This window comes from Tamandua tetradactyla, chromosome 2 (genome assembly GCF_023851605.1).
Source record: "Tamandua tetradactyla isolate mTamTet1 chromosome 2, mTamTet1.pri, whole genome shotgun sequence".
Lineage (NCBI taxonomy): Eukaryota > Metazoa > Chordata > Mammalia > Pilosa > Myrmecophagidae > Tamandua > Tamandua tetradactyla.
Window position 1 is genome coordinate 214937605 of NC_135328.1, and position 20792 is coordinate 214958396.

Sequence of the window (20792 nt, forward strand, 5' to 3'; positions counted from 1 at the left end):
ACCTCTGCTGACCAACTGCCTGAGGACGCTGGGCAGCTGATTAACTTCAAGTTTCACTCTGCTCATGAGTAAAATGGGGATAATCAGATCTCCCCTGCTAGAGCTGGGAACATTCAGTGGAGTAATATGTGGAGCTCCCAGTGAGGGACCCAGCACACAGGAAGAGCTCCATGGATGCCAGTCCCTTTTCCTTACCCCTCTTGCCCCACGAGGGGAAAGGCACACCTGGAGCTCTGAGAAACTTCAAAGAGAAGAGAAGACGACAGGACCAGGGCACCTTGCAGCATGGCTCACAAACTAAAATAGAGGACAAAAGGCTGAAGTGTTCTGAAGTAACAGTCCTGGACTTTCCTCTCAAGCAAAACTTCTGCCCAGTAGAACCATAGTTTAATTACAAAACAGCCACAGAAAACTCACACAAAAGTGTTACTGGACAAAATCACCTCTGAAAAGTAAAAAGCACTGTATCAAATACCTGCCTTTTTACCCAGTAATCACAGATAGATTTAAAACAAAATCAGAAAATGTGCTGGTTTGAAAGGATGTACGTATCCTAGAAAAGCCATGTTTTAATCCTAATTCCATTTTGTAAAGGCAGCCGTTTCTTCTAATCCCTATTCAGTTCTGTATGTTTGAAACTGCAATTAGATCATCTCTCTGGAGATGTGACTCAATCAAGAGTGGTTGTTAAACTGGATTAGGTGACGGCAGGTCTCCATCCATTTGGGTGGGACTTGATAAGTTTCTGGAGCCCTATAAAAGAGGAAACATTTTGGAGATTTAGGAGATTCAGAGAGGGCAGAGCAGAATGACATAGCCACGAGAAGCAGAGTCCACCAGCCAGCAACCTTTGGAGATGAAGAAGGAAAATGCCTCCTAGGGAGCTTCATGAAACAGGAAGCCAGGAGAGAAAGCTAGCAGATGACGCTGTGTTCGCCATGTGCCTTTCCAGATGAGAGAGAAACTCTGTGTTCACCATGTGCCTTCTCACTTGAGAGAAAGCCTGAACTTCATCGACCTTCTTGAACCAAGGTATCTTTCCCTGGATGCCTTAGATTGGACATTTCTATAGACTTGCTTTTAATGGGACATTTTCTCAGCCTTAGAACTGTAAACTAGCAACTTATTAAATTTCCCTTTTTAAAAGCCATTCCGTTTCTGGTATATTGCATTCAGGCAGCTAGCAAACTAGAACAGAAGACCACAAATAAGCACAGCTTCATTCATATATTTTTCAGGGACTGTCATTTAGCCTTAAAAATCATGTAAAAGAATGAGTAATTATGATTTTTTTTACTGAAAAAGTTGGCCATATTTAATTCTAACATAATTTTATTAATTTCAATAGATATAATTTTCAATATATACCATTCAAACACATGCTTGAATAAGACACAGGGAACCTTGCTTAAGAGTTTTCAGTTTGCTTTTAAATTAGCTTTTGCGGTCAATGACTTAGAGAACATAGCACAATGTTCTTCTTCTGGCCTTTTTTTTTATCTTTACTTATTCCTTCAAAATTCCCTTTGTAGTAATATGCACTTTTCGATGGCTTTTCCAAACAGTGACAGAGTTTAAGTCTCACTTTCCTCAGTTCCAGCCTCTGCTGCCTCCCTTGAATTTTTGTTTCCATCCTCTAGCTTCTTTTTCTTCTTTGCCTTTTGTTCTAGGTTAAACTGAGTGATCTCCTCATTTTTCTCTGTGATGAATTTTAGCTACGAAAATATAAAAGTAAAGAACTGTATATATACCTGGTTATAAAACTATTTTATTAATATAAAAACAATAACAAAATTCTACCTCCCCCCAACCATTCCCACCAAAACAACTCAGATGGAAAAGCATACGTTTTACATTTCTTAGAGTTAAATACAGCTTCAAATTTTTTCTGGAAAAAAGGAATCAACTATAAAAATCATTTCACTACTAGTCATAAATATCTCCCAAGCAGTATATTGCCATGTAGGAGCTCTTTGAGTAATAAAAAAATTAAAACTTGTAATTAATAGAAGGCACATCAATCACAAATATACTCCACAAAACACAAATATAGTCAACACCCCACCAAATGTAGTCAACTGAAATTTATTGAGCAACTACTATGTACCAGATACTGGGGACACAAGGAACACAACAAGGTGCTTACCCTCACGGAGGGCTCAGTCACGGGCACCAGACTGAGCTACAACTCTTTGGTAATAAGGTGTGTCAGATGAAAAAAACTACAAGTCCAAAATAAAAGTGATATTCTCAAGTAAAGAACTATGTAATAAGCAGATGCCTTCCCAATTAACATTCTAAGATGACGATTATGGATTGAATCATGTACCACACAAAGACAAGTTCAAGTCCTAATCCCGGTCCTGTGGATATGAACTCATTTGTTAATAGGTTCTGAATCAGGGGGACCTTAATCCAAAATGGCTGGAGCCCTAATAAGCAGAGGAAATTAGGAGATAGAGAGGAAAAGACAGACAAGGAGGAGACAGACAGGGAGATATACACAATGTGACGGAGGCAGAGAATGAGTTGTGGATTGCTAGCAAGCTACCACCACAACCTTACAGACTTCAGAAAGGATGACCCTGCTGACACCTTGATTTTAGACTTCTAGCCTCCAATACTGGGAAAATAAAATCCTCTTGTTTAAGCCAACCAGTCGGTGGTACTTTGTTACAGCAAGTCTGGAAAACTCAGACAGTGACTGGTGATGAATATTCCTTTGCAAAAGATAGAAACTGCTCACTGAAGCAGACCAAATAACAGTTACAACACTGCACAGAGTTGACAGAGAGAAACTTCTTTTCCACTGATACACAGAATCATCAAGCACCTTAACTATTTTACTTGGGAGTAATACTATCCTTGACCTTTACCTAAAATCTCAAAGAAAGCATACTCGAAGAGCAGAGGTGAACAAGAAAGCACGCTAGAAACACTAGAGTCAGGGTTAGTGGTTAAGGTGCAGCCATCAATTTAACCAAAGACTTTTGTATTTAACTCTGGGGAGTTATACTTAACATCAGTTGACTCGTCTGTAAAATGCAGTTAATAAGTTTTGGTATTAAAAACCCTCAACAATGACCAAAACAAAGCAAAACACAACCCAATTACAAAATGGGCAAAGGACTTGAATAGACACTTCTCCAAAGAAAAGATACAAATGGCCAATAAACACAGGAAAAGATGCTCAACATCATTAACCATTAGGGAAATAGAAACTGAAATCACAGTGGGATACCACCTCACACCCACTAAGATGGCTATTACTTTTTAAAAACAAGAAATAAGTGTTGGTGAGGAAGTAGAGGAATTGGAACTTGCATACTTTGTTGGTGGGAATGTAAAATGTCCAACCACTACAGATAACACTTTTGCAGGTTCTCAGAAAGTTAAACATAGAATTACCATCTGACCTGGCAATTCCACTCAGGTATTTACAGAATTAAAGACAGGAACTCAACAGATACTTGTACAGCAATGTTCATATCAGCATTATTCACAATGGCCAAAAGGTGAACACAACCCAAGTGCTCATCAACTGATGAATGGATTAACAAAATGTGGCCTATCCACACAATGCAAAATCATTCAGGCGTAAAAAGGAATGATGTCCTGAAACATGAACCCTGAAGACATTATGAAAGATTATGCTGAATGAAATAAGCTAGACACAAAACGACAAATATTGTATCATTCTATTTATATGAAATATCTGAAATAACCAAATTCATAGAAACAGAAAGTAAATTAGAGGTTACCAGAACTGTGGGAAGAGGAATGGGGAGTTATTGCTTAACAGGTGCAGTTTCTGTTGGGGTGTTGAAAAAGTTTTGGTAATGGATGGTGGCGATGGTAGCACAATATTCTAAATGTAATTAATGCTACTGAACTGTATCCTTAAAAATGGTTTAAGTGGCAAACTTTATGTTATATATATAAACACAGTAAAAATTAAAAAAAAAAAAACCATAACACTGTGAATATATCACTCACTACTTAATGGGTATTAATTTGGTAAGTCTCTACCACTGATTGAAATGAGGAATTTCCTATTTGTATCTGAAAATTTGCTAAAAGATCCATTTGTCTTATAAGCAAATTCAGAAAAAGGCAAAACAATTTTGAAAGTAATCCAGGAGGGCCATTTACAACAATAGCAAAAGGTATGTTTTAATGTGGTTTCGTATTAGGCAATTCTACAGCATAATAATAGAATAATAAATACACAATTCCTATGGGGGGAAGGAGTGGTTATGAGGATAAAACATGTAAAACTTAAAGTGTTATACAAATTCATTCATTTGACAAATATCTATTGAGTATGTACAGGGTGCTGTTCTAGACACTGAAGATGAAGCAGAGAACAGAAAAACAAAATTCCCTGCCCTCATGGAACTCACATTATAGGGAGGAACATAAAGTATTTTAGCAACAAGCATTAAACTATTGGGAAACTTCAAGGTATGCCTGGACTTGCCTTGGACCACAGCCACTAGCCTGGGATGCTCATGGTGTCTGAGTGCCAATGTCCTCACCTATAAAATGAGGGCTTGGTCAACATGACTTCTAAGTTCTTTTCCAACTCTAGATTTCTTTGAAAAGACAGGAAATGTACTCATTTTCCTGCACATCCCAGCCAAACAGACACTCCTTCCACACCTGGCCCATCAAGAGAATTGTGGACACAACAATGAAACTATACCGATTAACTTGAGCCTGTGACCTGTCTCTAATATCATGCTGTAAAAAAACATTGGACCAAAGTTTTGAGAGATTACAAAAAAGGCAAATTACAAAATCCAGAGAGTGCTGATTAGAAAATTCCAAATTGTCTTCACAAGATCCATCATAATGAAAGAAAGACTATAAATTATAGGCGGGCCTGAATGGTTCAACCATCTCTAGTTTTTAATGCAAGGTGCCCTGGGGAATAACTTCATGGCTTCAAGTGATTAATTGGGAATAATGTATTCTGATGGGAAAGGGGAGTGAGGAAAGAAATTCATCTCTCACCAGTGAATTACTCCTTCTGGCTAAGAGCTTCACATCTTCAGTGTTAATTGTACTTCGTTTTGCATGTCTGTAGAAAGGGCAGAAACAATTCACCAAATGTTTGGTATTATTTAAAGTTTTCATGAAATACAGAAATTCATGGTCAGACTTGAAACTAGCAAGGATGTCTAAGTAGCCCATCTTTTTAGATTAAGGTCATTAAGCAACAATGATACAAAAATAAGTGAAATTACTTACTAAGAAACCAATTAAATAAAGAGCCAGGAAGAAGGCAGAAGCCTTCATTTTCCCACCTCTGCCTAAGGGCCCCCTGAGTAGTTAAAACCCTTCCAAAAGTGACTGGCTTGCCATACTGATCATAACAGGCACCACAGGAAAAGCAAGAACAGGGTCAGTGTACAACTAAGTGTGAAGAAAAAATGAACAGGGTCTTGAAATGCAAACAGCGTCTCTATTTAAGTGGATGTTAAATAAAAGAACAAAGAGAATTCCTATGGAGCCTGGTTTCCCTTATACCAAGACCCTGAAGCTCTTCTCCAAGGACTGAATTAGAGGGAAACAGTTGATGCAGACACCTCTTAATATCCCATTCCCTAACAAGGAGCTAAAGTATTCCCTCCTTGGCCTAGGAAGAAGAAAGTTTTTTGCTCACAACCTGGATTTAAATTCTTATTCAAGTCCTCTTATCTTTGCCTTAAAAGGTAATTTGAGAAAACACACTCTAATCAATAATTTGTTACTTTGGACTCCAATCTTTCTTGTCATTTCCAACTTCCCCATTTCGTACCCTCAATAATAGCCAAGTGCCCACCATATAGCAAGCCCTCACTAAATACCTGTCAAGTTAAAGATAAAAGTCACTCAGAAATTATACTCTATAACTTGGCCAAAGTAATCTTCCATCTCCTGCTAAATGTGCAGTTAACATACATTATGTCATCATAATTGACAGAATCTGCCTGTCAAGAGAGAATATCCATTTTAGAGGATAACTCTTAGCCTGCAAGGACCAAGTGAGAGAAGCAAAGAAAAAGGCCGACAGACGGTCTTCAACAGCAGTTACTTAACATGGAACTTGCAGAAGGCATATTAATCACAAATCTATAAATATGGTTACGCAAGAGTATATATATATGTGTGAACATCCACTGAGCTAGCTGTACACTTAAGATTTAAGCTCTGTACTATATACAAAGCTTACATGTTGTTCTAGTTTGCTAGTTGCCGGCATGCAAAATACCAGGAACAGAATGGCTTTTTAAAAGGAGAATTTAGTATGTTGCTAGTTTACAGTTCTAAGGCCGAGAAAATGTCCCAATTAAAACAAGTCTATAGAAATGTCCAATCAAAGGCATCCAAGGAAAGATACCTTGGTTCAAGAAGGCCAATGAAGTTCAATGTCTCTCTCTCTCTCTAGTGGAAGGACACATGGCGAACACAGTGTTTCTCTCTCATCTGGAAAGGCACATGGTGAACGGGGTCAGGGTTTCTCTCTCATCTGGAAGGGCACATGGTGAACACAGCATCATCTGCTAGCTTCCTCTCCTGGCTTCCTGTTTCATGAAGCTTCCCAGGAAGCATTTTCCTTCTTCATCTCCAAAGGTCGCTGGCTAGTGGACTCGGCTTCTCTGGCTGCATTGTTCTGCTCTCTCAGAATGTCCTCATTCTCCAAAATGTTTCCTCTTTTATAGGATTTCAGAAACTAATCAAGACCCATCCAAATGAGTGGAGACACGCCTCCACCTAATCCAGTTCAACAACCATACTTGTTTAATCACATCTCCAGGGAGATGATCTAATTACAGTGTCAAACATACAATGCGGAATAGGGATTAGAAGAAACGGCTGCTTTTACAAAATGGGATTAGGATTAAAAAATGGCTTTTCTAGGGTACATACATCATTTCAAACCAGCACACGTCTATTAAAAAGTGAAAAAATTAAAATATATATTTACTAGATTCATCAAGCTGAAGGACTTTGTGCACTCTTCTGTGTGTATTGATACCCATAAGAATTTAAGATACACATACACTCAACAAAGCACAAATACAATCAACTTCCCCTAAATGTATTCAACTATAGTTTACTGAGCAATTATTAAGTACCAGGTACTGGAGATACAAAATAAATACGACAACGTTCCTGCCCACAGAGGACTCATGAAGCACATCCGCAGATGTTCTGGGGTGGAAGATAGTAGATACACATTGACACAGTGTGGCCTCATCAATCATACTATCAGGCTGCTCAGAGTGTATTTATGACCTTCTTAAAGAACAGTAAAGGATTCTTTAAGAAGTACATTGATCCACTTACAGAGTAAGCTTATCTGTTCACAAGGAAGTAGTTAGGAAACAACAAACTCAATACTCTCTGCCCTGGGCAGGTACTGTCATCTGGTATCTCCACACCATGTTTTTTTTTGTTTTTGTTTTTTGCACGGGCAGGCACTGGGAATTGAACCCAGGTCTCTGGCATGGCAGGCGAGAACTCTGCCTGCTGAGCCATGTGGCCCACCCCACATCATGTTTTAATGTTAACTTTCCTAGATGGAGAGGCAGGGATATCTTATGCTGGCCACTATACATCAGAGATTCTCCTACATTAAACCTCTGCTCCAGAAAATAAGAAAGCAAATGATCTTATAACAGTTTTAGCAACAGCAATTTAAAAGACTAGTCCCAAAATGTTCCTAGAATTTTTAATGTAGAATATCTTCTTCAAAATGTTTGACAATATTAGGTGACTAAAGATTTCAAAGTTAAATAAAGGAAATTCACAATTTAATTGGGAGATGACTTCCAAAGTTTATAGGTAAATTGATAATATAGAATTTAAATGCATTTTCCCATTGAAACAATGTTACAAATGCTGCCTGAACCTAGGTCAGCCTACCAAGACTATTTAATATCTACCTGACCTGAAAAAATGCATATTTCAGACTTTTCAAACCAGGATAATCATAGTCCTGGTAGCAGAGACTGTGTGACAGGGAAAAGGTAAAGCCACAGGATAAACAGTTGACTTTCTGGGATTATCCAACTATTCAGTGACACACTTTAAAACTACTTTTTTTAATATGAAAGCAAACTGGACTATTATGAAACAAATATAAAATTAAGACAAAGGATGAATCTTCTAAGAAAATTTTCCTTGTGAATTGTGCAAGGAAGTAGGGGCGTTCCCTGCCACTGGCTGTGCCTCAGACCCATGCTGGGCCTTCTCCCTCAACCAGATTCTTAAGAGGTAGGGTCTGAGGAGAACAGGAACATGCCTGCTGGCATTTTACCCACCATTTGCAACATTCTTTTAAAGGAAAAACAGATTCTAAATTCCAACTTGGAATGCTAGGAAACTGGTTGGACCCTGGTCAGTCCTTTGCCTCTCAAACTCATGATGGCTCCTGGAAATCTTTCGAGTTGTGTCTATTTTCTGTTTTCTCCCCATCTTTCCCCAGGGTACTCCTGGGCTAAAACATCCCAACCTCCCTTTTCCTCTATACCTGCAAAGCAGAAGGTACATCCACACACCTGGACACAACGGAATTTGAGGTGTCCCTTGGTGAGTGAAGCCTCCAATGGTCTTGCTTAGAGGCTGGCAGCTGAGAGCCTTTACACAGACTCTTGATTTAAAAGACCACTTCCTCCCCAGTGGAGGTTACAGTCTGAGTAAGACATAGAGATACCAATTTTCCCCCAAGTCCACAGCAAAAGAAAATCAACCTTTTAATGTAATAAAAAAAATACAGAGTATCTGAAAGCATACTGTGCTAAAATGCTACGTATCTCTAAATTCATTTTTCTTTCTAGAATTTTTTACAAAAGTATTTTTTAAATTTCACTGTCTTTTTTACATAGCTAAAACAAAAATGTCTAGGAAAGGTGATAAATGATTTCACAGGAGACAGTGAGCTATCCAAAGGGGCAACAGCCTGAATTAACAATTAATGAATGGGTCATAGAGCTATCAGCATCTCATAATATTATCTTACCCCTTTTGGCCAAGTTGAAGATTCTAAGCGATTTTTAGGGATTAATATATACAGGAATAGGAAAGATTTAAAGCCTGCCCTCTGAGAACCTACTGCTTTAATTCATTCAAAATATTCACCCCAGCACCAGAGGAACAAAGAGCTAATCGGAGCAAGGTGAAAAGTATGAGGTGTGGGAGCCGTTGGCACCAACTCAGAAGTGGAAGCAAATTGGAAAGCTTTAACCCTTTCAGGCCTCAGTTATTCAAATTGCTTCATAAAAGTAATTCCTTACGATTGTTTTCAATTACCTAAGATACTAATTGAAGAGCTGAGCATAAATCGCCTGTAAAAGCTAAAGCTTGACAAGCGGACAGCAAGTCACCTACTTTTTAAGGAGTGTGTCTTGCTCTTCACAAATGCAGCAAATGAAGACCTTTGAGTGGAGGCGGCATTGTCTGTACAGCTGCAGGAGGAGGTGGCATTGTCTGTACACCTGCGGGTAATTACCTCTGGGGACCATAATGCCACCCCACTCCAGAGGGAGGAGTGGGAGGACCCAGCCAGGAACGTACTCAGACCCTCAGACTCAGTCTTAGTGATCCCTTTATCCCCACTTCTTTTCCCTCCTACAAAACTTCAAGCCATCCCACAGAAAATATTTTTTAAAAAACATATGCACCATGTACATTCAGAGTCCTGGAGACATTATTCATGCCTTTTTGTTCTGGAACATAATCACTTTTGTTCTTTAACAAAAAATAATTGGAAATCTTAAAAAAATGCCCAATCAAGTCTGAATCCCTGTGATTAAAGCAGACATTCTGTTCTTGCAGCAATATGATTAGACGCCAGCCTCTAGACTACATAAAAATATAACCAGCTAATGCTCTCATGAAATACACAAGACGGGGAGTTAAGAAAGTAAACGAAGTCCTCTACCCACCTTGCAAACATTTCAAGGTCTTTGGCAAAAAGTTCTGAAAGACAAAAAGAGATGAACTTCAGCTACCATGAACTCAATCTCATTTCAGAAGGATGAAAAGTGACATCTCTACTTTACACTAAATTCAGTGACTAATACAACAATCCCTCTTAAAGGTAGAGAAAGCTCTCCGGGCAACCCCATCATTATAACAGCCTTTAACCATTTTATTATGACCTCCTGGTCCTTCCCAGTACCCTCTACCCTTTATTACAAGCCTTCTGTTAATTGTGGCTACACCTCTGGGTCCTAGAAATTATCCTTTAACTTTAAATTTTGCTACAAGTTAGAGCTTGTAAGGACATTAATTTCCTGTGTAGTCAAGGAAACACCAGTGCCACAAGTTCAGCTGTCAAATAAACAGTGGGTAGAATAAAACTGTCATAAGGCATTGAAATAAAAAATTTAATGTCTAACATTCCAGGAATCAGGATAGTTTAAAACACAATAAAATGAAGGTGCTAACATCCCAATGTTAGTATAAGAGAAAAAAAATATTTCTTTCCATAAGATATTCAGATCTTACCTCCAAGAAAAGAAACAGCTCTAATGAATAATCTATGATGATAATGTTCTCTGTCTGTGGGTGAGACATGCCACGGCACCTGCCACATGTTTTATCCCAGACAAGATCAACCTTCAACATTTACAGACATGGACATGAGGACCAGGGCTCCTTACCACACTGCCGAAAAGTCACCTCCGAAATCGCTGCAATGGTTTGTTTGCTGAACTGCATCTCTTTGTCTGATGCAACTTCCTCGCAAAGACAACCAACAGTATAGTGAACTGCTGCCTTTAGCCTCTGAAACATAAAAATCAGAATAATTTCATGGGTAAAGTTGCAAATAAGAGCTTTTCTCATCTTAGAAAATTAAGACCAAGGAGAGGATCAGCTAGGCCTAATTCCTTCATCCCTTTTTGTAATGGTTGAGTGACTTTTCAAGTACATTAATGAATTAATGAAACCCTCTGGAGTATGACTTATAGAAATATTACTTCATAGTTAACAGTCATGATTTAGGTTAGGTAAAAGAAGGCATTAGGCGGCAGGCCAGTGGGAAGAAAAGAAAGATTGGAACCTGAAAGTACCAACTTCACTCTGCTCAGGTATCCACAAGTGTTTGTTTGCTGAACTCCTACACAGTAAAAGGCAGTACTAGGTGTTTGGGGAACCAGTGAAAAAACAGATGGGGATTTTACCCTCAAGGTGGTTGATTAATGAAGTAAACACAGAAGGAGCCCATTCTGCCCTGCCAGCTGGAGTGCTACAGGTCATAAAGAGCAAAAGACAAGAAAGGACTGGAGGCCATGTCTGATCTCCTTTGATCTGGAGGTTTACTAACTGTATTAGTTTCCTAGCTGCCAACTTAATTGGTTGGCTTACTGATAGGGATTTACTGGCTCAAGGTTTCAGAGGCTAGAAGGCTTGATTCCTCCTGGGGTGGGTATCTTCTGGTTGACTAGTGTTCCATGGGGCTCCTTGACTCTTCTGTCACATGGCAATACACATGGCAGCATCTTTTCCATTCTCTTCCAGTTCTATTGACTTTCAGCTACATGCTGTTCCTTGCGGTTTCTCTATGTCCAATTTCCTTTGCTTATAGTGACTTCAGCCATATTGGATTAAGGCCTGTCCTATAACAGCTCCAAAGGTCCTATTTACAAATGGGTTCACACCCACGGGGCCAAAGAGTATTGGGACATGAACATGACTTTTGTGGGGGACATGATTCAATCTTCTACAGTCCACTTTCTGGACCCCAATAAGACATGTTTTTCCCACATGCAAAATTCATTCATTCCATCACAACATCTCAAAAGTCTCAAGCTATTTCAGAATAATGGTAAGTACAAAGTCTCAGCAAAATAAATTATGGGTATGGTCTATCCTAGGGCAAAATTGCTCTGTCTGATAGATCTGTGAAACCTAGAAAACATGTTTTCTGCTTCCAATATACAATGGCAGGACAGGCATAGAGTGAACATTCCTATTCCAGAAGGAAGAAACTGGAAGGAAAACAGGGTCATGGGTTCCAAACAAGTCCAAAACCCAGCAGGGCAAGCTCTATTGGATTCCAAACTCTATTAGCTCTAACAGAATCATCATGGACTGATGTTTTGTCATCCTGTCCTGATAGAGCAGCAGCCCCACCCCTTCTAAGCACTGGTACAGTAACCATGCTCTCCCCAAACACTGGGGTGAAGACCCAAGTCTTCTCTCCAAGCATTGGGGCGATGACTGAACTTTTGACAATGCCAGGTCACTTCTGAGCTCTGAGGTGGTAGCACTCTCCCTGAACAACAGGGCACAAGCATGCCTTCCAAGTGCCAGGGCAGATGGCCTTTCCCCTCCAAATGCAGTGGCGGGCCCTCTCTTGGTCCAAGGAGATCTTCAGTCCAGACTTTTGCTTCCATGGTTCTGTCCTTGAAGTGATTCTTCCTTCAATTTGTCCCTTCAGAAACAGGATTCTGTTTCAGGCAATCCTGTTCATACAAATTTCACAAAAAACTTGTTGGCTTTGCATGCAGTTCAAATGGGTCCAAACCATCTGTGGTAGTTAGATTCAGTTGTCAATTTGGCCAGGTGAAGGCACCTAGTTTTGTTGCTGGGACATGAACCAATGGTATGTGAACCTCATCTGTTGCTAATTGCATCTGCAGTCTGCTAGGAGGTGTGCCTGCTGCAATGTATGACATTTGACTTAACTGGCTGTGCTAAAATGAGAGAGCACAACGTAGCACACCCCAAGCAGCTCAGCATTCCTCATCTCAGCACTCGCAGCTCAGCCCAGGCCTTTGGAGATGCAGAAAGGAATCACCCCGGGGAAAGTTGCTGGAACCCAGAGGCCTGGAGAGAAGGCCAGTAGAGACCATCCTGTGCCTTTCCACATAAGAAAAAACCTCAGTTGAAAGTCAGTTGCCTTTCCTTTGAAGAACTAACAAAATAAATCCCCTTTTATTCAAAGCCAGTCCATCTTTGGTGTGTTGCATTCAGCAGCTAGCAAACTAGAACACCATCAGACAACAGAACTTTCCATAAACCTTTTCTTGATTAACTGCATTTCCAACCTTGACTTTCTCTGTTCAGGCACAAACTCTTCAGCAAAGGGTTCTTCAGTTAAACCTTCACATGGAGCCCTGTCCTCTGGAGACTCACTTCCTGGAAGCTCAGGGAAGTCTCTGATAGAGCCACTACTGGCCCTGGTCTCAGAGCAAACTATCTGGGTAGACTGAGAATTTCCCAATTTCTGAATTCTGGTTTCCTTGTGCTTAGCAGTTCATCCTCAGTTTATCTCTTTTCTCTCTCATTTCACTATAAGTTACAGGACAAAACCAGTGTACTTTCCATACTTAGCTTAGAAATCTACTCAGCTAAATATCCAAGTTCATCACTTTCATGTTTCATGCAACATCAGAACTCAATTTTGCCAAGTGCTCTGCCACTTTATAACAAGGATCGCCTTTCTTCCAATTTCCAATGACACATTCATCATTTCTTTCTAAGGCCTCACCAGAAATACCTTTAACATTCACAGTTCTCCCAAAGTTCTGTTCATGATGAATTATGGGTTCTCTAAGGCATTACAAACTTTCTCTACAGTTCTAACTCAATTTTTGAGCCTTCATAATTCCAGCCTCTATCCATTACCCAATATCAAAGTCATTTTTACATGTTAGGTATTTGTAATAGCAGCACCCCATTCTAAGGACCAAAAACTGTATTAGTTTCCCAGCTGCTAACACAAATACTATACAATGGGTTGGCACCTTCTTCACTATGGCACACATCACTGGACTTAGTGCTATATCACTAGGCTGTAAACGCAAGGGCAGGACCTTGTCAGTTTTGTTCGCTACTGTCTACCCAGTGCCAAGAACAATTGGCTACGAATGGGGGAGATCCTCTGCTGGCTTACCCTGCATAGAGAGTGAGGTGCATATTTTTCAGTCTAGAATTAATCCTGCAGAATCACAAGCATCAGCCCCATTTTGAAGCCTTCTTCATTTAATGAGTAAGCATTGCTGAGTGCCTACTGAGGGTCAGGTTCTATACTAGGGGCTGAGGAATACAAAATTGAAAAAGACAGCCCCTGCCCTCAAGGAGTTTATCTCCCAGGACACCTTTGCCATGAATGAACTCTTCAAAACCCTCAAAGTCATCAATGACAAAAAGGGGTGTCGAACTGCTCCAGAGAAGACCAAAGAGAAAGGACTGCTAAATACCATGCATGATTCTTGATTGGACTGTGGAAGAAAAAAAGACCGCTAAAAAAAAAAAACAGTATTTGGGACAAATGGAAACGTGAATATGGACTGTACGTTAAACAACAGGATTTCATCAGTATTAAACTTCCCTCGTGCAATAATTGAGATTATGTAGAATATCTTTGTTCTTAGAAGATGCATACTAAAGTATTAAAATTCAAAGGTAAAGTGTGTCAAAGTATTTTAAATTCATCCTCAAATGATTCAGAAAAAAAAAAGGTGAGGCAATAAATATAGTAAACTGTCAACAACCGGTGAAATCAAGACAAAAGGGCACATGGTGTTCCATGAACTTACTTGCAATTTTTGTGAAGAGTTGAACTTTACAGAATAAACAAGGAGATGTGGACGCCTTCTGAAATTGAGCATTTAAGAGGAGGGCAACGCTCATGTATTGAGCTCATGCATGTGTTTCCTTAATAATTTATCCCCTTTGAGTCGCCCGGGGACTCACTCTATACCGCCTCACAGCACGGTTAATATGGGTCCTGGTGACTGCCGCACTGCATTTCTCGTGATTAAAACCGATTAAAGCACTCACTGATTACCCACAACTACCTGAGAGAGGGTTATTATTCCTATTTTACATGTAAGAAAATTGAGTTTGGGCTAGTCACAACCAGGAAGTTAGCGGAACCGAGATTCGAAACCAGTTTTGGGCTCTGAGAAGCACGCTTCGTGGGTGTGAATCCTGGCTCCAACACAGCCTCTCGGAGGCTCTCTCTTCTCATCTGTCAAATGTAGCCGGTAACGGAGCTCCCGCCACGCGGCAGACACGGGCTAAGAACTTCGCAAGGATCTGTTCTTACTGCGCACATCCCATCCACACGACAACCCTGTGCGAGATACGCACGGTCCCTATTCCCATTTCCCAGAAGAGCTGACTGAGGCTTGGTCACTGAGCTAGAAAGGGGCTCCGCAGCGCCACCCTGGGGTCCCCCTCCGGGTGAGCAGGGGGCGACCCGTGTTCAGCGCCCTCCCGGCCGCGGCAGCGACCCGGACACCACTTCCTAAACGCCAGCCGCTCCACGGGCCGTCTCTCCTCAGCCTGGGCCCTTTCTCCGCGGCGTGAGTCCGGCCGCCGCGCCCACAGTCCTGCGGAGCACGGCCCAGCCCGGCAGGCCCACAGAGCCGCCCAGCGGTCGCGCCGCAGCGTGGCCTCGGGTCCGCGTCACCACGGAAACCCCTCCGGGCGCCCCCGACGGCACACCAGCGGGCGCGCGAGGCGGCCGGGGCCCACGAAGAGCGCGGCCGCGCCCCAGAAGGTGGACTGGGACCTCGGGGCCTTTACTTCGCCAAAATCTCGACGCCGCCCTTCCTCCGCCTAACTGGGCCCCCGTCTTCCCGTACCTGCCGGTAAGAGAACTGTTGCTGCTCATCAGCCTCATCTCCCTCCATCAAGGTGGGTGGGCGGGCCGGCAGGCCGGGACAGGCGCGCGAGGGCAGAGAGGTGGCGGCCAGGGCGGCCCAGTCGGACTTTCCCGCCGCGGCGCCCAGCGACGGGCCGCGTTGGAGGACAAACGGCGCAGCTCCAGCGTGCTTGCGCGCGCCACGCCCCCTAGCGGCGGCTCTGGGAAGGGCCTCCGGCCCCGGCCCTGGCCCAGCTTTACTGGGCGAAGGTGGGGCGGCGTATGAGGCCGGGGGCGTGACCCCCAAGTTCACCTCTGCAACCCAGCCGGGCTCAGGGCTAGCACAGCGGTTAGCCACCTCCGCAGGACAATGTGCGTGTCTAAATGTAACTTTAATTATAACTGTATCCACATAAGGGATGTATAAGACCCAGTTTACAAATAATAATTAAATAGGTTCCTCTTTTTTGTAAATTCTCTATACATCTATAACTTAAGGAAGAATTGCAAAATCCACTCTTAGCTTTTATAATTCCATCACCAGCAGTGGTGTCCCAAAATCAGACTGCACGTAATATTTGATCACTGACTCCCAAATAAGTTGCTCATCTCCTGTTGTTGAGATGAATGTTGACTGATTTTCCTTTAATGTTAAGGAGCAAAATAAAATATTAAATCCCAACGTCCGTCTCCACTCCTTTGACTACTTCAGTCCTTTCCAACTCACTCATTTGGAGCGTCACTCATATCTCAGTGACATGAGCAAGGGACTTCTTTTCTGAATCAAATAATAATGTTTGAATATTGGAAGAATATCTCCTCCAAGTTTTTGTGCTGTTCGTAATATAGAAACTACACACAAGATGCACTTTCAAGTTTAACCAGCTCATTAACATTTTCTCCATCACTTGCTTAAGTAGAACCTCAGCAAAAAATCAAGCCCCGACTTGCAGCATTTGCCAGTTTTCCCAGCTAAAAACTCCCACCGGGGTGATCTTAAGCCACCCATATGAGGTCCCTAAACCCAGAGTTGGGAAGAGATGGGTGGCAGTACAGCCACTCTACAGACACAAAGGACATCAGTAAGGCCAAGCATCTAGGTAATAATAAAAATAGCAAATAGACTTAAGAATTGATGAGTTTTGACTTTTTATTACCTTTGTGTTTAATATAATTAATTTAAGTTTATGTGACTTAATTTTTAATAATGGCTGTTTTTCAACTGCCTTTCAAAATTCCTGAAACATTTAGAAATCAGCTTTCACAAGCCACTGGGAGTTGGTCCAGCCCGGCCTGGCACATGGTAAATAAATGCTCATTAAGTGTTAATCAAAGTTGAAGGAACGCACTGGATTGGAATTAGCTCTTAGGTAAAGAGGTGAGTGGTCACCTTACTTAGTCTTGAACCCTGAGGAGAGCCCACTTGCCCGGCATGCTGTAGGTGCTTCGGAAATGTTTGTCGAAGTCTGAGTTCCAGCTGCACCTCATCACACAGGTACAAAGACAGCCTCCTGCATGGTCAGAATAATCAGCAAAGCAAGGGACCCAAACATTTCTTTTTAAAGAACTTTGACTTTGATGTATTTGTTATATGCTTTTAAAAAATAGCATTGCAGTTATCAAGAAAAAAAATAGTATTTTTGGACCTCTTTACACTATTTTAAGGCTTAGTGTTGTAACTATCTTGAATTACATATGGGAGGGCTCCGTTGGTATGGAAAGCTTTTCAGGCTGAGTGCATCCAAAAGTCTTCATCCCTGCCATGCCCTCCTGTGTTCCCAGCAGCTTCTCCCTATAAAGTCATGTGCCTTTTTTGAGAAATGGGAAACTACCAAGGCAAGAAAGGATGTGCTATGTTTATGTTTGTTTGTGCTTAATTGGAGGAACATAAAAGCAACCTCTCCTTTACCATCTATTCTATTTTGCTAGCTGCCGGAATGCAGTATACCAGAAATTGAATGGTTTTTAAAAAGGGGAATTTAATAAGTTGTAAGTTAACAGTTTTTAGGCCATAGAAATGTCCCAATTAAAGCAAGTCTATAGAAATGTCCAATTTAAGGCATCCGGGGAAAGATACCTTGGTTCAAGAGGGCCGATGAAGTTCAGGGTTTCTCTCTCAAGTGAGAAGGCACATGGTGAACATAGAGTTTCTCTCTCAGCTGGAAGGGCACATGGCGAGCACGGTGTCATCTGCTAGTTTCCTCTCCAGCTCCCTGGGAGGTATTTTTCTTCTTCATCTCCAAAAGTCACTGGCTGGGGACTCTCTGCTTAATGGTCCTGCGGCATTCTATGTTGTGCGTTTCCTGTGGCTCTGTCGTTCTTCTCTGCTCTCTCTGAATCTCCCTCTTTCTCCAAAATGTTTCCTCTTTTATAGGATTCCAGTAAACTAATCAAGACTCACCTGGAATGGGTGGAGTCACGTCTCCACCTAATCCAGTTTAACCGCCACTCTTGATTGAGTCACATCTCCAGGGGGGTGATCTAGTTACAGTTTCAAACATACAATACTGAATAGGGATTAGAAGAAACAGCTGCCTTTACAAAATGGGAAGAGGATGAAAACATGGCTTTTCTAGGAGACATACATCCTTTCAAACCAGCACAGCCTCTCTGTGGAGAGAGTCAGGGAGAGGAGAGCGTGGAAGTTGTGGATGAAGAATCATACAAAAAAGTTATTTTCTGACTCCTTGCCAGGCACCCCAAATCACAGCTGAATCCTAAGTGTTTTGGGGGAGGCAGATATTCAATGTACAAAACTATTAGGGCTTGATTATTTGCATAAACTGAGAATTTTGTTGTACAAAACAATCCAGAAAACAGCAAGCTCTGATATTTAAATTGCCAGTTTATGGGATGGTACCCTGTAAGATGTTAAGTGAAAGAAAACAGCTTGTAGACCAATATGTACAAATACTCTTATTTTTGTCTCTTTTAAAAAGGACATCTGCATTTATATGGGGCTATATAAACATTGCTTTAAGAGAATCAAAAGAGAGCTGGAAGGATACCCAATAACAACTGCAATCACCTTCTGAGGAATGGCCTGGAGGGCGGGCATGAAAGAGCCCTTCAATTTTTCACTTTATATATACTATAATCTGCTTTTTTTTTTTCAACAAGCATGTATTGTGTAATTAAAGATAAGCACATCAGCTATGCCTCCAGTCGTCCTCTTCCAGGACACCCCCTGACGTGCCGAGGGCTGAGCCCAGAGAGCCTCTCCTTGGAGGCGTTGGACCTTCAGACAAAATTCCACCGTATCTGCTGAGTGGGTGGCATCTGGAGATGGCGCGGGGGCCTCTTCTGCACGCCCCGCACTCCACCAGGATGGCCCTCTGCCCCGTGCAGCGCGGGCACCCGCGAGCACAGGCTGAGAGCGTCACAGCAGCTCTCCAAGCCCCTGTCCTCATTTATAGAGTGGGGACAATGGCCGCAGCCGGTTGGGAGGCCTGAGTGAGATCACGGCCGGAGAGCGCCTGCTCGGGTAGGTGCTGAGAATCAGTACCTGGTATTCCCCAGGCATTTTCTGTGCATCTACCTTGCATGTTACCTCATTTTAAAGCAGCCGCTTCCCGAGGCTGAAAGCACATTATTTTAGCTACATGTGTGAAATACACAGCACTTAAAAATCGAAAGAGAGAGGTCCAGGACTGAGGAATTACATTGCATTGTGTACGGTATTTGGCTGACCAGCTTTGCGTGAAGAAGGGCTAGCCTTACAAACCGGCCACTAGAGGGCAGCATTGCGCCGCACAGCGAAACCAGGCCGTTCCTGCCCCCTGGTGGTCATCTCAGGTAGCGCTGAGCCCTGGGCATTCCGTTCACATTTCACTGCTCTCAGAGGCAGAACTACTTTCCTCACTTTATAAGTGAGGAAACAGAGTCACAGAAGCGAAAGAACACTTGCCCAAGTCAAACTGGTAGGAAGGGGGTGAGCCCAGGTTTGATAATGGGCAGAAGTCTTGGCTTTGAGTCCATGCTCTCATCCACCATCAGACAAGTACATTTCTGGGTCTCCCTAATCCTTTTCAGCTGCACAAAATCGGATATCAGAGTGCTAATAGTTCAGTAGCAATCACCATTTATTTTCTCTAAAATCCCACAGCAAAATCACTCTCCACCAGCTCTCACATACATCCTCTAAGTGCATGAGGTCAGGGCTTTCGACTTCTCTTCCCTGGGCAGTGCACAGTAGGTGAACAATAAATCTGTTCAAGCAGTGAGTAAATTGTGCACTTTGGACTCAGGCACCAGATTGCTGGAGTTCGCGTTTCACCTCTGCCCACAGTTGCTCTGTGACCTTCTGCGTGCTGCAGCTGGAAGTTGGAGATAATCACAGTATCAGCGTCAGATACTGTTGTGAGGATTAAATGAGCTAACATGTACAGCGCTAGATGGTACCTGCCCCCCATGAGAAATGTTAAATATTATATTCTTCTTTATGCTGTTTATACTGTTATGAGACCTTCAGGAAAATAGGGCCAGCGTTCCCTATCCCACCATGCAACAAATTTCCCAAGGAACTCGTAGGCAGCACAATGTATTTTCCAAAGATGGTCACAAGAGGATGGTCCAACCCACATGCTCCTGGGAATTTGCCACTCCCCCACTGAGAGATAGGGTCTAATCCTCCTGGCCTGGAGCCAGGTGGGCCTGTGACTCACATGAAGGTGTGTGCATTAGCTCAGTGTGACACAGGTCATAAGAGGCAATGCCCCATTCAAGAGCGAGTGAGATGCCTCAGGGCCCATTCCTCACAGAAGCTTTCAACAACCAGAAAGAACTGGCAGAAGCATCTTTGTCAAAACTCCAGAAAACGATTAAAATAACCGGGCCAACCAAAGAAGGGCTTGTTTCAGTTTGTTAATGCTGCCGGAATGCAACACACAGAAATGGATTGGCTTTTACAAAGGGCATTAGGTTATAGATTTACAGTTCTTAGGCCGTGAAAATGTCCAAATAAAGGCATCAACAAGAGGATATCTTCACTCAAGAAGGGCCTATTGCGTCTGGGGTTTCTCTTTGCATGGGAAGGCATGTGGATGGTGTCTGATCGCCCTTTCTCTCGGTTCATTGCTTTCAGCTTCTGATTCCAGCGGCTTTCTCCCTAAGCATCTGTGGGTCCCTTACTTCTTTCCTACAGGCAAACACTGGATTTCATCTCTTAGCTTAGCATCTCCAAATGTCTGTTTCTTGGTTT

General features: G+C 42.2%; 1 protein-coding gene across 3 annotated transcripts; it reads right to left on the reverse strand.

The window, feature by feature from the left end:
- Positions 1-1314: 1314 nt before the first annotated feature.
- On the reverse strand, positions 1315-15752 carry CENPS (centromere protein S). Of its 3 annotated transcripts, none has more exons than XM_077151367.1 (5): positions 15594-15752; positions 10656-10779; positions 9936-9969; positions 5017-5083; positions 1315-1715 (listed from the first exon to the last, which is right to left on the reverse strand). In XM_077151367.1, exons 1-5 carry the CDS (start codon positions 15639-15641, stop codon positions 1575-1577), a joined length of 414 nt encoding a protein of 137 aa, XP_077007482.1. In that variant the 5' UTR covers positions 15642-15752; the 3' UTR covers positions 1315-1574. The 3 variants fall into 3 exon arrangements, with proteins under 3 accessions (XP_077007482.1, XP_077007480.1, XP_077007481.1); XM_077151365.1 differs by lacking the exon at positions 15594-15752 and adding an exon at positions 14831-15037; XM_077151366.1 differs by lacking the exon at positions 15594-15752 and adding an exon at positions 14894-15035.
- Positions 15753-20792: the final 5040 nt, after the last annotated feature.

Bases quoted from the DNA above. Each gene is read 5' to 3' on its own strand.
- CENPS (XM_077151365.1), bottom strand. From the start codon at position 14,974: ATGAGAAGAGAGAGCCTCCGAGAGGCTGTGTTGGAGCCAGGATTCACA. The intron at 10,780-14,830 runs GTAAAATAGGAA...TTTATGTTTCAG, and splicing joins CAAACTCAATTTTCTTACAT to AGGCTAAAGGCAGCAGTTCA. The intron at 9,970-10,655 runs GTAAGGAGCCCT...TTTGTCTTTCAG, and splicing joins GGTGACTTTTCGGCAGTGTG to AACTTTTTGCCAAAGACCTT.